We start from the raw sequence: 14,875 nt of genomic DNA on the forward strand, positions 1-14,875 counted from the left end.
TTTGTCTATTAGTCTATTTTTGTTCATGTTGCACTGGTCAATATGATATATTTAAGTTACTGACTACACTTTTAATTCACAGCAGGACACACCTGAAATCCAGGAGGATGGATTTTTCCATTTCCGAATCCTTAAAAAGTATGTTTACGGAACGTTTAGCTTTCGGCATCATTGAATCGGCTCTGATGTAGATGTTTATTCAAGCTTAAGCCTGAATAAATTATTGGAGCTTCAACTAGAACAGCACATTTATACTTCATTCATGCTTGCTGACCCAACTGAGTTAGATAAATCCTTTCCTGGCTCTCATTTGTGTCATTGCTCTTTATTTTATGCCCTACTGGAGGCCACTGAAGATTAGACTGCAGTCCTTAATTAGAAAAACATAATCTGAAAACCTTCAGTCCGAAAACCTGAAAACCTTAAATAAAGACTAATCGCTTGCTGGAGAAAAAATGTAATAGGTTATAAGCAATGGTGAGCAGTGCTTAGATAACTGTATTATACTAAAGCAACTAAAAACTTATTGCCTGATATGTTGACATTATGACATAAATTAATTTATGTTCTCTCATTACAGAGGCTAAAAACATCCAATCATTTTGATTCAAACCGTATATATTTCAACAAATCATCATGCTTAAATAATTTACTTTATTAACAACTTGAAAACAATTAGGAATCAGGTCAGCTACTAATTCTAATTTGTATTTAATGAAATGCTGGATGTGAAACATATATTGAACAAGTCTAATGAATCTGTCCTTGAAACCCCAATGACTATATCAGGTTAGAATCATGTTACTCAGTAAGTGTGTTCGGCAATTTTCAGAAAATCTATAGAATCAAATTTCGCCCTTCTTGCAACTTCATGCACTATAACACTGATTTGATCAGGTTCCTTTCCATACATTGGTCGGATCATGTCGTGGGTCTAGTGACTGATTTGCACACACTCCTGTTATTAGCTATTAAACACATTATGAAAGCAATTAAAAAAACTATTTTGATTCAGTTTTCTTTGATAGAATTGTATTGGGAATATAATAGAATATTTTAATTGAACCAAATACTAAAAAGGTAGATTCTTCAAAAATGGATAACAAAAACAAACAAATAAATAAGTATAAGCAAATAAGTAAATGTTAACTGCATATTATTTAATATTGGCAACAATATATAAGACTATAAATGTTTTTAAATCAAGCTTACTTGTGAACCATTGCTTTTCTAAGGGCAGACCTGCAGAGCGAAAAAAGTGGCACGTCTTTAACAAGGCACAGATTTTTTTACGGATTAAGAAAAAGATTTATAACAGCAGGATGCAGTGGCCAATAAAAGCTTTTAATTGACTTATTCAAAGTCATCCCTTCATTATTAACTTCATTATTGCATTGCCATCGTATTACCGGTGCTTGAAAAGAGGAGAAAATTTAGCTACTCCAAAAATAATCCAGCACTTAGAAATCCTGTAGAAATGTCATCCCCACATATTTCCATTCAATCATAATTGCTTCATCCATCATTGCATGTTGCTGACACAAAGAGTATGTTCAAATAAATAAGGGCAATTATTAAACAATAGACAGAATTGTGGTTAAAATTCTCTTCAATCACAAAACACACATCCATGATGAACTGCACTGATTAAAGCTCAGGTTTGTGGAGCAGGTGCAGCGAGAGCAAAGGGACCGTTGTTCACAACCTCTTCCGTATTCATGTTTGCTCCCTCACATGCTCTAAAAACAGATTTTCCCAATAGACTCTTTGGTCACTAACACCATAGAAATACATACAGCTCTTCCATGTCATCATGTGGTTTACTTTCAGATTACATGCTAGACCTGTTGAGGTAAGGTCTATGTCTCTCCGAGGTGAAACCCGCTGAGCCAGTTTGGTGAGTCCGTCAGGGAGATGCAAACAGGTGTATTTTCAAAACACGGATAAAGAAAACAGAAGGGATTATTTCAACTCCAGGTATATCCTACAAATACGCTTATAATTTTAGACTTGACCTGCTCTTCTTGGAGATGACAATCCGGAACTTCGCCATTGAGTATGATGCCTTGAATGATCGCAACACATTCAGCAATGGGGATACTTTGGCAGGCAGAGTTATTGTGGAGGTGTCAAAGGAAACCAAGATCAAAACTCTCACTGTCAAGGCAAAAGGCAAGGCTGATGTGGCATGGACTGAATCACAAGGGGAAAATAATGTGACGTACTGGGATAAAGAGAAGTATTTCTCACAAACTGTCTTATCTGTCTTACCGGAGGACAAAGCAGATGGTAATATCTGATGATGCATATGCTGTTATACACACTCATCTGTGAAAAACAATCTTTGCATTTTATGCGTAGACGTATACTGTACTGAAGAGACAAAAATGGACTGTTTTTCTATAACATAATATTTCTTATATTATACATAGCCTATATTTTATAATATGTTGTGCATATATTTAATATATTTACTAACACACAACACTAGGCTATACGGTATGTATACGCTACCAGTCGAAAGTTTGGGATTGGTAAGATTTTTTACGTTTTTAAAAGAAGTCTCTGCTTCTACCAACAACAACAACAACAACAACAACAACAAAAAAACAGTAATATTGATAAATATTATGACACTTTAATAATAATAATAATAATATATAATAATTAATAATAATATATAATAATTAATAATAATAATAAATAATAATATATAATAATTAATAATAATAATAATAATAATAATAATAATAACAATAATAATAATAATAATAATAATAAACTGTTTTCAACATTGATAATCCAATAATCATATTACCCAACGTCTTATCTCCATGTCAACTACACAGCCTAATTTCACAGTTCTATATTTTGATATTGTGCATGCCACCTGGGCATTAGACAATAGATACATCATATTTTTTAAATGATGTATACAATTGTACATAATAATACATAATGTTCCATTTGAACTAAGATTACAATTTTAACACATAATGAAAATGTGCATGAGTTTCAGATGAATTTACAGGTTTCAATATTCATACTATACATATGACTCAGTAAAGCCCTGACATTCGGTTCTATTTATTTAATGAATCATAATGTGATTGTATTATTCAACGCACTATTATTATGTTTGAGACATCAACCACTGGTCGATGACCATAATGTTTGTATAAACTGTAGGTAACAACTGGTAAAATGTACATCTAGGTCATAAAAACCGTAATATTTTCTTCTCAGCCATGTCAACAATTATCCGTGAGCGAAATCTCCTCCCATCCGTTGTCTGATTGGCCTTTCGCAAGGATTCCTGGGTAGTTAAAGTGTGTGGAGACTACATCTATGCATAGACAGTATATAAACGCATCTATGGGGGCTTCGCGGAAGACCACTTCAAGGGTACAAAGGGGGCGCTGCTGAGCACACTTCAGAGCGTTAAAATGCTGAATGGGACGGTCTACGGACTCGTAGACTCGGCGAGCACGTGCAATTTAAGTCCACGAGACCGAAAGTCCACATGAAGTGCGCCATTTGGGACAGGGCCATTGACTCACTTTCTATTTTTAAATCCCACCTGAAAACACATCTTTTTAAACTGGCATATCCCACGTGATCTTGCTTTCTTAATCTTTGTTCTAGTTGTTATGTACCCTGATTTTATGCACTGTAATTATAATTGTTAAATTGTATCGATTTATTGCTGTATTGTTTTATTATGTTTTGTGAGGTGACCTTGAGTGCTCAGAAAGGCGCCTATAAATAAAATGTATTATTATTATTATTATTATTATTATTATTATTAGTTTGGATAACACAGTCTCCACGACATGGCGGCGCCTACGCAACAATAATACAGCGAGAATAAAAGTCCCGCCTTCTTTCTTTGCGTGTACATTTGGGTGGTGTTATGAATCTCTGCTCCCACATACTGACGTAGATTTGTGGAGGCGTGTTTGAACGAATCGTTTTAGGAAAGCGTGGCTGAGCCTTAACTTTTATAAAGAATATATCTTTGTTTGACACTTTGAGCTTTGTAACTCTGCAGATCTTATACTTGCACTAACACCTAAAACACACTAAAGAAAAAGGAAAACAAGAAATCGCATCATATGATCCCTTTAATGTTACAAAAACTTTCTATTTCAGATAAATGCTGTTCTTTTGAATTTTCTGTTCATCAAATAATCCTGAAATAAAAATGTAAATAACTGTTTTCAACATTGATAATAATGAGAAATGTTTCTTGAGCATCAAATCATCATATTAGAATGATTTCTGAAGAATCATGTGACGCTGAAGACTGGATGCTATTGGACTGGACTATTTTTTTCTCAAATAAATGCAGCCTTGGTGAGCAGAAATGATCCTTATGATCCAAAACTTTTGACTGGTAGTGTATATAAAAAATTATCTAATTAATTGCACATTTTCTGTAATTAATCACTATTAATTGCACCTAATATTACAACATGTAATATATTTCTATATTTTAATACATATTTTCACATTGAATCTCCAAATGAATGTAGAAACAACATTAAAACTGTATATTTAAAATATTAAATGGTAAATATACTTTTGTTTAATAGCATTTTTTGACTATATATATATATATATACACACATATATATGTGTCTGTGTCTGTATCTTTTTTTGCTATAGGCTCTGTTACTCTAGTGGCCGGTAGACATGTCTTCTCTTTTGCCTTTCAGCTTCCCTACCAGTAAGTCACCAGACATACGGTCTGGTTGATAGATGTGACTTACAAATCGACAGTATATATACTTAATTGATTCCTGAGAGAAACTCAATCTTCCTTTGAAACAGTCTCAGTTACTTTTTGCAATGTAGTCAATACTTCAATGTGCTATATCCTATATGCTGAAATATTGATCTATCATATGATGCAAGTTTTTCTCTCTGAAGACTGTTAGTCATTCATGAAAATGTCTCTACTCTCAGGGGGCTGCCGTCATCTTTCAAAGGTGCTCATGGTAAAATCCACTACCGACTTCAGGCCAAGCTGACCAGGTCTTTGCGTGCTGCGAGCAAAACTGACACAAAGTTCAAGTTTCTTGCCAGAGCTGATTATGATCAGTCAACACTGATGGTATGGTTAAAATCATTATTTTTAGGCCTGATATGATATTCAAAGGCTCATTTAATGCATAATGCAGACAAATTCAATGACAAGTTTTACAATTTTAATTGGAAAAGGCCAAAAAATGTCACTGACTGTAATGGTGAGATTAACATGAACAGATTAGCAGAAGTATCTGTTACTTTATGGATAGTAAAAACCTAACAAGCTGTAAAACTTTCATCCTCTGCAGGCACCTCAGCATGGTAGTAAAGATAAGAATGTCATATTGTTTGCCTCTGGAAATATTTCAATGGATATGTTCTTGCCAAAGACGGGCTACCAGCAAGGTAAAATATAACATGCATTTTGGTAAATTAATAGATCTATCAACTAAAAAACAACAACCATCAAACAGAGATTATTGCTTTGATTCATTTGACAAGCTACAGTATAATGCATTGTTTATTTGTCAAACAGGTGAAGGGCTGGTTGTTGATGGTGAGATTGTCAACAGCTCAACTCGAAAAATTGTGCCAAAGTACATCATCTACCAGAAGCAGAGCTTCTTTGCCGGAGGCCAGAGAGCCGTTCACACCACACAGATACTGAAGGAGAAGGGAGAGCCTTTAGTGTCCTCCACCAGACAGAATCTGACCAAAGTATTAGTCATTCCCCCAGAAATCAGCACCAGCATCCACAACTGCAGAATCCTCAAAGTAGAGTATAGACTAAAGGTAGGTACCCGAAAACAAGACCAGGTTTCCAAAAGGGTCTGATTTATTTTCAGCAGCAAAACATTTGAAAGGAAATAAAAGACAATGTCAATGTCATCTATTTGAATATACAATACACATGTTGCAAATAAGAAATGATTCTTGAAATCAACAACAATATAACTTGTTCTTTCTGTTGCAGGTTATTTTGGATGTATCATTCACGAAAAACCCTGTGATTAAACTCCCATTGATTGTACTGCCACACAGGACCTCATCCAACGTGTTGGAGGCAGGATTATACCCAGACCTGGCCAAAATGAATATTTTAAATTAATATAAGCAATAAGCACTACTTTTGTTTTGCACGAATATCAGATACTTGTATCAAATACAATAAAATATATAGAGAAATAGGCTATGCAACATTTAATCTATATAATTCTAATTTGCATTTGATAAAGGGATGGTTTTTAAAAGGGAAGTTATTAATTATTCATCCTCCCCCTTTAAAAACTAATTATTTCGAATACAGTTTATCAACTTAAAATTCTATTGACAACAATATTCCATCATCATGTCATGCCTAAATAAAACATAAATGCATGTGTCTGTGTGTGTAATGGTCTCTATTGTTGGCTATGTTCTCTCTGTACCCCTTTTGTTATTATCAGCTCAGTTGATTCAACTAAAAGGGAAAGTGTGTCATATTCCTTTTAGAAAGCGGATATGTGAAGAGAAATGGAACATCAGAATGGCATTTACCGTGACACTCAGGCCCTCACTGTGACATAAATACAGAGGAAGACTGACTGTCAACCTGGAGGCCATTGATCTCTGGAGGATATCAACTCAGCATATGTTCAGGAAACCTTTCTGCACCAGTATCCTGCTCTTTTGCTGTGTGTACTAACTCACTGCACCTCATTTCAGGAGTGAAGGATGTGGAAGCAATGTTACAGCTAATCTGTGACCTTTGACCCCACAGCAAAAGACAAAATATTGAACGGTTTTGAAAATGGAGGACAGTGAATTCATCTGTTCCGTATACAGATACTTTGATATATTTGAGCAGAGAAAAAAAAACAAAAAACATTTAATATAATTTAATAAAGCACCTGATTTTAGGAGGATGAAAACATTTATCACAGTTTACACCACAACGCTTAACTCAACATTTAAAGAAAATCTGTTTCACATAATTCTACAGCGTTAATTGGAAAAAGACTTTACTGTGAATGATCAGCAGCCATCTCTGGATGACAGTGATTGAATGAGTTTGGTATTCCGCCTCCCCCTGCTGGAAATCAAACGTTGTTACTTCTCACTTATCTGACTTGACAGTTTAACAGGAGCCGTTCTCTCTGCTGCTCGCCGTGTAATTGTAGTAATTCCCTTATTGCAGCAATTCTTAACTGCTGTGTGTGTAGCCTTGTACCATTAGTAAATAACGTCACAACATTTATAGACAAAGCTCACAGGAGGCGGAACATTTATTGAATGTTTATTAGAAATAATTGATTGAATCTAATTACAGGATATGTGAGGCTGATATATTTTAAATGAGATTGGAGCATCAAAATTGAATCATTGCATTTGTTTAGCTATAACAGATGACCTTTAGTCTTTAACATCAAGGCCCCATTTACACGTACATGGTTATTTTGAAAAACTGAGACATTTCCCTTCGTTTGTGCCCTTCGTTTACACACAAACAGAGAATTCACCAATGAAAACGATTCTTTCTAAAAATTCCGGCCAGAGTGGAGATTTTGGAAACTTCGTTTGCACGTTTGCATGTAAACTGAGAAAAACTGAGTTTTAGGCAGCCGACGTATGCACAGTATGCGACAGAACTTGCACCTGCGTCAAAAGTGCAACCTTGTTCAAAAGAGAAAGTGATTCGTTGCTGAAGTTGCCATTTTCGGGATTCTGATTGGCTAACGTGGGCTTGAGCTTCTCGTTCCACTGCCACCTACAGGTTTGGCATGCTCTTGACGGCACATATACACGGGTTCGTGTAACAAACACTTTTCTGAAAACTGACAGGTGTGCACAATGTTATTTTTGAAAACGGAGAGGGTGAAATGTCCGTTTATGAAAATAGCCGGCCACGTGTAAACGTAGCCTAATACTGGTGTAACGAACCGCTCCGAGACAAGAAGGTTGAGAATCCAAATGCAGTATTTATTGAACAAGGTAATCCAAAAACGTAATCCAAAGTACAGGCAAGGTCAAACACAGGTAGGCAATCCATACAAACAAACACAACAAGGCAAGGAAACAGGGCAAAAGAATGAGCCACGGAACAGGCAAGAAATCCAAAAGCGACATGAAATCAGAGAGAATGCTCAGAATTGCAGTGTAACAATAAACAAGACTTCGCAGATAATGAATGAGAAAACCAGGATTATATGGGGTGAGCTAAACAAGACAATGACATACAGGTGGGTGCAATCAGGGATGATGAGTCCAGGCAGAGAGTTATGGGAAATGTAGTTTTTGAGGGAATGACCCTCATGATGGCTCTCAAGGGCTCTCAAGCGAGTGGTGACATTTACTGCACAATCTCTTGTGTGAAGTAGTCTCAAATTAAAAGTTATTCAGTGGCTAATCTACTTAAAATTCCTCAGGGACATCGCTTTATTTTACTGATCCAAATTAACTGATACAACAACAACTGATTAGCTGGAATATTACAAAGTTGAGCGTAAAAATGATACCATGATGAATGTTTCTCACTAGATGACATGAGGTGTTGCCATTGGCCTACAGCATATTGCTTAATTTAATGTCGGATAGGGCAATAGGGCAAGCGCTATATTAAAATATGCAAGTGCAAACACATGATTGGTCGCTTTGTGTGTCTGTCAGATGATCTCTTCTCGTCTGTTATTCTTGGCTAGAATAAGCTGCAATGTGGAGCTGATTTTATGCGCCTGGCTGTGTGAGATTAGTGCAATAATGCAAAAAGAATTGTGCACCATTTTGCCACTAAATATGAAGGCCATCATTTGGCTACAGAACAGGTGAATCGTACGCCACATGCACATGCTGTTCATCCGTTTCTTCAGACCTGATTCTACTATCATTGAGAGTCACATGAAGTGTATTCTTTACAGATGAGAGACTGGAGGAAGACAGAGGTCTGTCAGTGTGTCTGAGCAAGAGTGGTTACAGCACCTCATTAGGTTCAGCTCTGAGCAGACAGCTGCAGTCACTAATGAGACAAGTGCTGATTTAAAGTCAGTGAACAGACTTGGACTGAAGGAACTCATCACCAGAGACCCCTACAGTATAGCAGCGGACATTAAAATTCCTGTGGCCCATTTGTCAAAGAACGTAAAATGGATAATAATATGAATGATTTTTGAACATTATTATTTTATTATTATTATACTATATTAATTTGACATTCTTTGGCCACAGATTATATATGCAGACTGGAAAGACTGATAAATAAATTAGCCAAAAATACTGCTTAAGAAAATGATGCACTGCAGGGAATGTTATTGTAAAATAAGCTGCATGTAAAGAAAGATTGCTTTTTCTCTGATTGGTATCATGAGCAGGGAATTGTACGATGAACTCCAGATGTTTGGTTATTATAATAAATGGCAATCAGTTGAATATAACATAATTGAACACCTCATTCTTCTAAATGAAAATTAATATTTGATAACAAATAACAGTAACCACCAGAGATGCTATTTCTACCATTTCACTTCCAATAATTAATTGCATGTGTCACGCACAAGACAGGCTGGGAATAAACTATTGCCTATAGAAAGGATGCTACCATATTTGCTTTGCTACGGGCCAGAATTGATACAGCTTTATGTTCAAATATGGGTGCTTTGCATCTTAAGGATTTTAACAGATTCTGTAGCACGGTTCGGTCATTGAACCCCATAAAATATGATTGCATGCTCTCATCAGCAGAATAATTTTGCACATATAGTAGTTCAGGAAGTCAGGCACCAACATATGTTTGTCTGGTTATAGGGGGAAGGGAATTTGAAGAAAAAGAAAGTGAGAAAGTGTGGACCATCTGTTGTCTTTGTGCAGACATAATAACATTTCAGCTGTTCAATAAATGACTTCAGTTTATTGTGTGCAATGATGCAAATCAAAAGTCCATGAGAATTTTTCCTGATAAACAATCTACAATGTGCCAAAATCAGAATATGCTCTTAAAATAAAGGTTCTTTTTTGGCAACAGTGGTTCCATGAAGAAACTTTAACATACAAGGAACCTTTCCTTTGCAATGGACATTGTTACATATATAGTTCTACCAGAAAGACTCGGGAGATAAATTGATATAACAAGCGTATATTTATTAACAGCCCAGCAAGCATACATTTATAAAGTTCTTTGGCGTATAGGCCCCGTCCTTAGCGCGCAATGCGATGGTAGCGGAAGCTGCATATCCTGCCTGAAGACGAAGGCAGGGGCGCAGCCGCCCCCTGGAGGTAAAGGAAGGGACCATCCTGGTGGTGGTGGGGAGGATGAAGGGGAAGGTACCATCTTGGTGGTGGTTGGGGAGGATGGAGGTAATTGGCAGCGTCAGCATCTGCGAACTCAGACAAATGTAAGTACCAATCTTTTATACTGCGAGTGTTAGCACATGATTGGTTAGAAGTGAGGTAATACATGATGCGCTGATTAAGTCTTCCTGGCAGAACTTACGCTAAAGCTTTCATTGCTTATAAGAATTTGTTGAATCTTTTGTTTGGTCTGACCTGAGCAGGTGCCAGAATCTGTCTAGTGGTATCAAGATCAATAGACCATTATGTTATTAGTTATATTAAGGAAAAAATATATCTTTTCTCTTTTTGCCTTTGGGACCTAAATAGCTGCTGACAGATATTCCCCCATGGCTTTGGGCAAGTTTTTGCAGGTCGTATGGCTTGAATTCTCTCATTCCTTGCTGTCTGCAACTTTCTTGCATTAGGCAAACTGGCCTCAGTTTTCTGAGGAAAATCCTAGGAAAATATATGATGTATGAGTAATGCTGATTGTAGTTTTACAGGCTGAGCTGTGCCCAGTTCTGTCAGCAGTTTGCTTTCTGTTCCAGTATTTTCTAAGTTGATTGGATGTTTGGAATATTTGTTTCAACATTTGAAAGTGCTGTTGTCAGTTCAAGTTCTGGATCTGGCCGAGACAACTGAAGGTCAGATATTTTTTATTGAATGTCTTAGGGATTTAGTTCTTGCATTAGTGCAGACATTTGCAAAAAGATTTATAAAGTGCCAATATATCTTGCTTTGTAGTTGCTAGTAGTCTTTGTGTGTGTTTTCTTAAAAGTCATTATTTTTCACCAGTTTTCTAAAATAAATAAATTTCTGACAGGACAGCCCTCGGAGTGTTTGGCTTGGAAATGGGTATGACAATGTTGATATGCTTGGTCTTGGTGGAATAAATCTGCTACGCTGCTGTTGCTGCAGTTATTGCTGTTGCTGCAGAGCACATACGGGACTTGCTACTACCAATACACAACACGCTGTTGTGAGCAAGGAAGACATGCTGCTGCTGTACAATATAATTACCCATTGCAGATCTATACAGGTGGAGCTGGGGAAGGTGGAGGGTTTCTAAAAGGTTGAGCACGTATTTAAAGGTTAAGCACACAAGCTCATTGGCTACTGAAATGGCAGGCACCAATCAGCTGTACCCTATAGATAACGATGTGATTGCAAGCAGGTTGAGTTAAGGACCTTTTGCACCATGCAGTTTCATGACAGAACATTGTATTAAACTAAATAAAAAAATTACATATAAAAAAAATATATAAATACATTTTAAATAAACAAATTTTAAATAACTGAAAATTTATTTCGAATTTGAAAGGAACCATATGTAAGATTGTGGCCAAAACTGGTACTGCAATCACTTTCAAATTACTGTAGAGCGATGTATCCCCTCCCCCTCCCCCTCCCCCTCCCCCTCCCCCTCCCCCTCCCCCTCCCCCTCCCCCTCCCCTTGCCAGTTAGGCTGCAGGATCATAGGCTGCTACAAGGAGCTTCCAATGGCAAGTGACGAGTCCTACACAGTACGTTTTTTTTTCTGTTAATTATGTTTATGCTTCATGAGAGATGTTTTGCATGTTTCGGATTCATAACGAGGTCTTTTAGGTTTCGTAACGTTAGACATTTTTTATCCGACACGTTTGTAGCTGCAGCTGTGTTAACTAGAGCAGAGCTGGCAACCCGGATGCCGAAACACTACTGACTTCGTGATTAGTAGATAGGTGGAGGGTGGCGCATCAGGCCAAAACACAACATGCCAACATCAACATCAGTTGAGGGCTGCAACTTCACTTTTAAATGACAATATCCTGGCCGGACTACTGTTGTCAGTGATATAAGTATTTGAAATGAACATGATTTCTTAATGTCTAGTGACATATCAGGGCCATTTTATGATTAATTGAAATACATTTCTTACATACGGTTCCTTTAAATAAATAAATAAAAATGATCTTTTTGACAACAACATTATAACAGCTATTCCTTTTGCCATTTCAGCACAGATCATTGTGTCACTATCGGCATTACATGAGATGAAACTGCACCTGAGACACATTATGAGTTTGCTATTTTTAGATGCATTTTTCCAGCACTGCTGCTTTTATTGTTTCTCTCTTGTTCATTCTGTGAACTGATGAAAGGGACTGAATTTAAACTACAGTAAGAGAAATATTACACCTCCCACACAAGGCTGCAGACAACTCTTTGGGTAACCACCCTCATATGGACTAAGTGTGATATATGTTCCGAGCTGCATGTGTCAAACAACAGAACGCCCACCTACTATACGCCCACAACAAAACAATGTTTTCTGGTTCCACTTTAACCTGCGAGGCCTTGTTTAGCTTGGAGTCCACATGCAGCTTAACATCAGAGCTCAGCAGCAGCTTAACCAGATGAGGAAACAACGAGATGCTTCACTCACTAGTGTTGACAGCGGCTATGAAAACCTGTTCCTTTTTTAAATAGAAGTCCACTCAAAAAAGCTATATTTGATGAACTCTGTGAACTCTACTCAAAGATATGGAAATACAAAGTTTTGTCATGAAACTGTAGATGGTGCAGGCTGATAGGTCCTTAACTCAGTCTGCTTGCAATCACATAATTCTCTATAGCACCAACATTTTTTTTTTCTAAAACAACAAAACCATAATTAAAGTTTTCATAATTACATTTGGTTAATGGGTAATTGAACTCTAATTGCATGCTGTTCAGGGTGATCTCAGTTGTCTTCTCAGGTAATAAATAAATCCAGTCGTAGTGAAGTTCTTCAGCAACAAGCCACCTCTTGATATTTCGCCAGACATTTTATTTTGCAGAGATTTTGGTGCTTCACTAATAGAAAGAAGAAAGAAAAATATGTGTCCTCAATCTTACCAACCACAAGCTCAAATCTTCACCATGACAAGAACCCCTAAAACACCACCAGAAACTCTTTCTATTTTTTTCTAATCTTGTTCAAAAACTTAAAATAACACTTAATTTCAACATTTTCTTTCCCCATCCATTGCAGGAAGACGATCTACAACAATGTGGAATCAGCATGTTGGCCATTATTCAGGTAACCAAGGCAATGGTTCTCCCAAGTGTGTTCTCGGACTGGCCTCAAAAAATGTATTAAACGTACTGAAGTTGAGTGTAGCTCCAGTGAGACAGGTCACCAGAGGATTATGTCAGGCTATTAGTGGAATCAATGAACCCCTGAATCCTCAGGCTTGTGCTGTATCTTGGTAAGGTTTCTCTTCTCTGATACAAGCCTGCAGATCAGTGTGAGCTCACTTAATGTGATTATTTGGCAACATGCTGGCTTTCGTCTCCATTATCAGTCAGATGGAGTATAAATACACAACAGCTGTGACCAAATGCACAATCCTTAGGACAAAAAAAAAAAAAGCATAGCAAAAACAGAATCTGGCACCTTTATAAAATGCATTCCCTGCTCACTTCCAACCCTACTGTAGCTGAGATAGAACAACTGATATATATATATATATATACATATACACACACACACACACACACACACACACACACACACACACACACACACACACACACACAGTCCTTGTCAGAATTACTCGCACCTTGGTAAATATGAACAAAGAGGCCTATGAAAATAAATCTGCATTGTTAATTCTTTTGACCTTTTATTCGAAAAAAAATTTGAACAAAATCTAACCTTTCTTTGAAGTAAAAATTAAAAATGAGGGGAAGTCTCATTATGAAATTAAAGGGTTTTTTTCTCTAATACACATTGGCCACAATTAATGGCACCCTTTTATTCCATACTTTTGGCAACCTCCAAGATAACAGCTCTGAGTCTTCCTCAATAATGCCTGATGAGTTTGGAGAACATCTGACAAGAGATCAGAGATCATTCCTCCAGACATAATCTCTCCAAATCCTTTCAAAGTCCATGTTGATACATTGTCCTCTTCAGTTTCTATAGGGTTCAGGTCAGGGGCCTGGGATGGCCATGGCAGAACCTTAATTTGTGCTCAGTGACCCATTTTTGTGTTGATTTTTTGTTGTGATTGATGTTTGTTTCGGATCATTGTCTTGATGCAAGATCCGACCAAGGCCCACTATAAGATTTCTAGCAGAGGCGGTTAAGCCATCTCATGGGTTAGCTGCCAATTTTTTTTTTCATCTGACCATAGAATCCAGTTCCATTTGAAGTTCCAGAAGTGTCTTGGATGAGAGCAGATGGTTTTTCTTGAAACCCTCCAAAACAACTTGTGGGGATGTACTGTTAGATATTTTTGAGGCTTTCTGACCCCAAGACTCAACTATCTCAGCAATTCTCCAGTTGTGTTCCTGGGAGAGTCTTTGGCCACTCAAACTTTCGTGCATTAAGACAATAATATACTGTAGATGAAACAGGAAGACGAAAAAAACAAAAAGGATATACAACGCAGGTTTATTATCTATGATTATATTTTCCAAGGGTGCCAATAATTCTGACCATGACTCTAAAGGGAAGATGGGGGAAAATACCTTCCTGAAGAGCATTTATTTCTTGTATATGTAAAATAAAAATCAC

General features: G+C 36.9%; 1 protein-coding gene across 1 annotated transcript; it reads left to right on the forward strand.

Annotated features, from left to right (window-relative positions):
* Positions 1-1,905: 1,905 nt before the first annotated feature.
* LOC311279163 (arrestin domain-containing protein 3) lies at positions 1,906-6,873 on the forward strand. Its single transcript, XM_084390468.1, has 6 exons — positions 1,906-2,289; positions 4,669-4,729; positions 4,969-5,116; positions 5,340-5,436; positions 5,567-5,823; positions 6,005-6,873. Exons 1-6 carry the CDS (start codon positions 2,031-2,033, stop codon positions 6,137-6,139), a joined length of 957 nt encoding a protein of 318 aa, XP_084246594.1. The 5' UTR covers positions 1,906-2,030; the 3' UTR covers positions 6,140-6,873.
* Positions 6,874-14,875: the final 8,002 nt, after the last annotated feature.

The sequence above is a fragment of the Rutilus rutilus genome (genome assembly GCF_951802725.1).
Source record: "Rutilus rutilus genome assembly, chromosome: 19".
NCBI lineage: Eukaryota > Metazoa > Chordata > Actinopteri > Cypriniformes > Leuciscidae > Rutilus > Rutilus rutilus.

What these genes read in the sequence shown, in the direction of transcription:
- LOC311279163 (XM_084390468.1), top strand. Translation starts at nt 2,031, where the DNA reads ATGACAATCCGGAACTTCGCCATTGAGTATGATGCCTTGAATGATCGC. An exon ending in GCCTTTCAGCTTCCCTACCA is followed by an intron (nt 4,730 to 4,968) that starts GTAAGTCACCAG and finishes CTCTACTCTCAG; the next exon opens with GGGGCTGCCGTCATCTTTCA. An exon ending in AAAGACGGGCTACCAGCAAG is followed by an intron (nt 5,437 to 5,566) that starts GTAAAATATAAC and finishes TTTGTCAAACAG; the next exon opens with GTGAAGGGCTGGTTGTTGAT.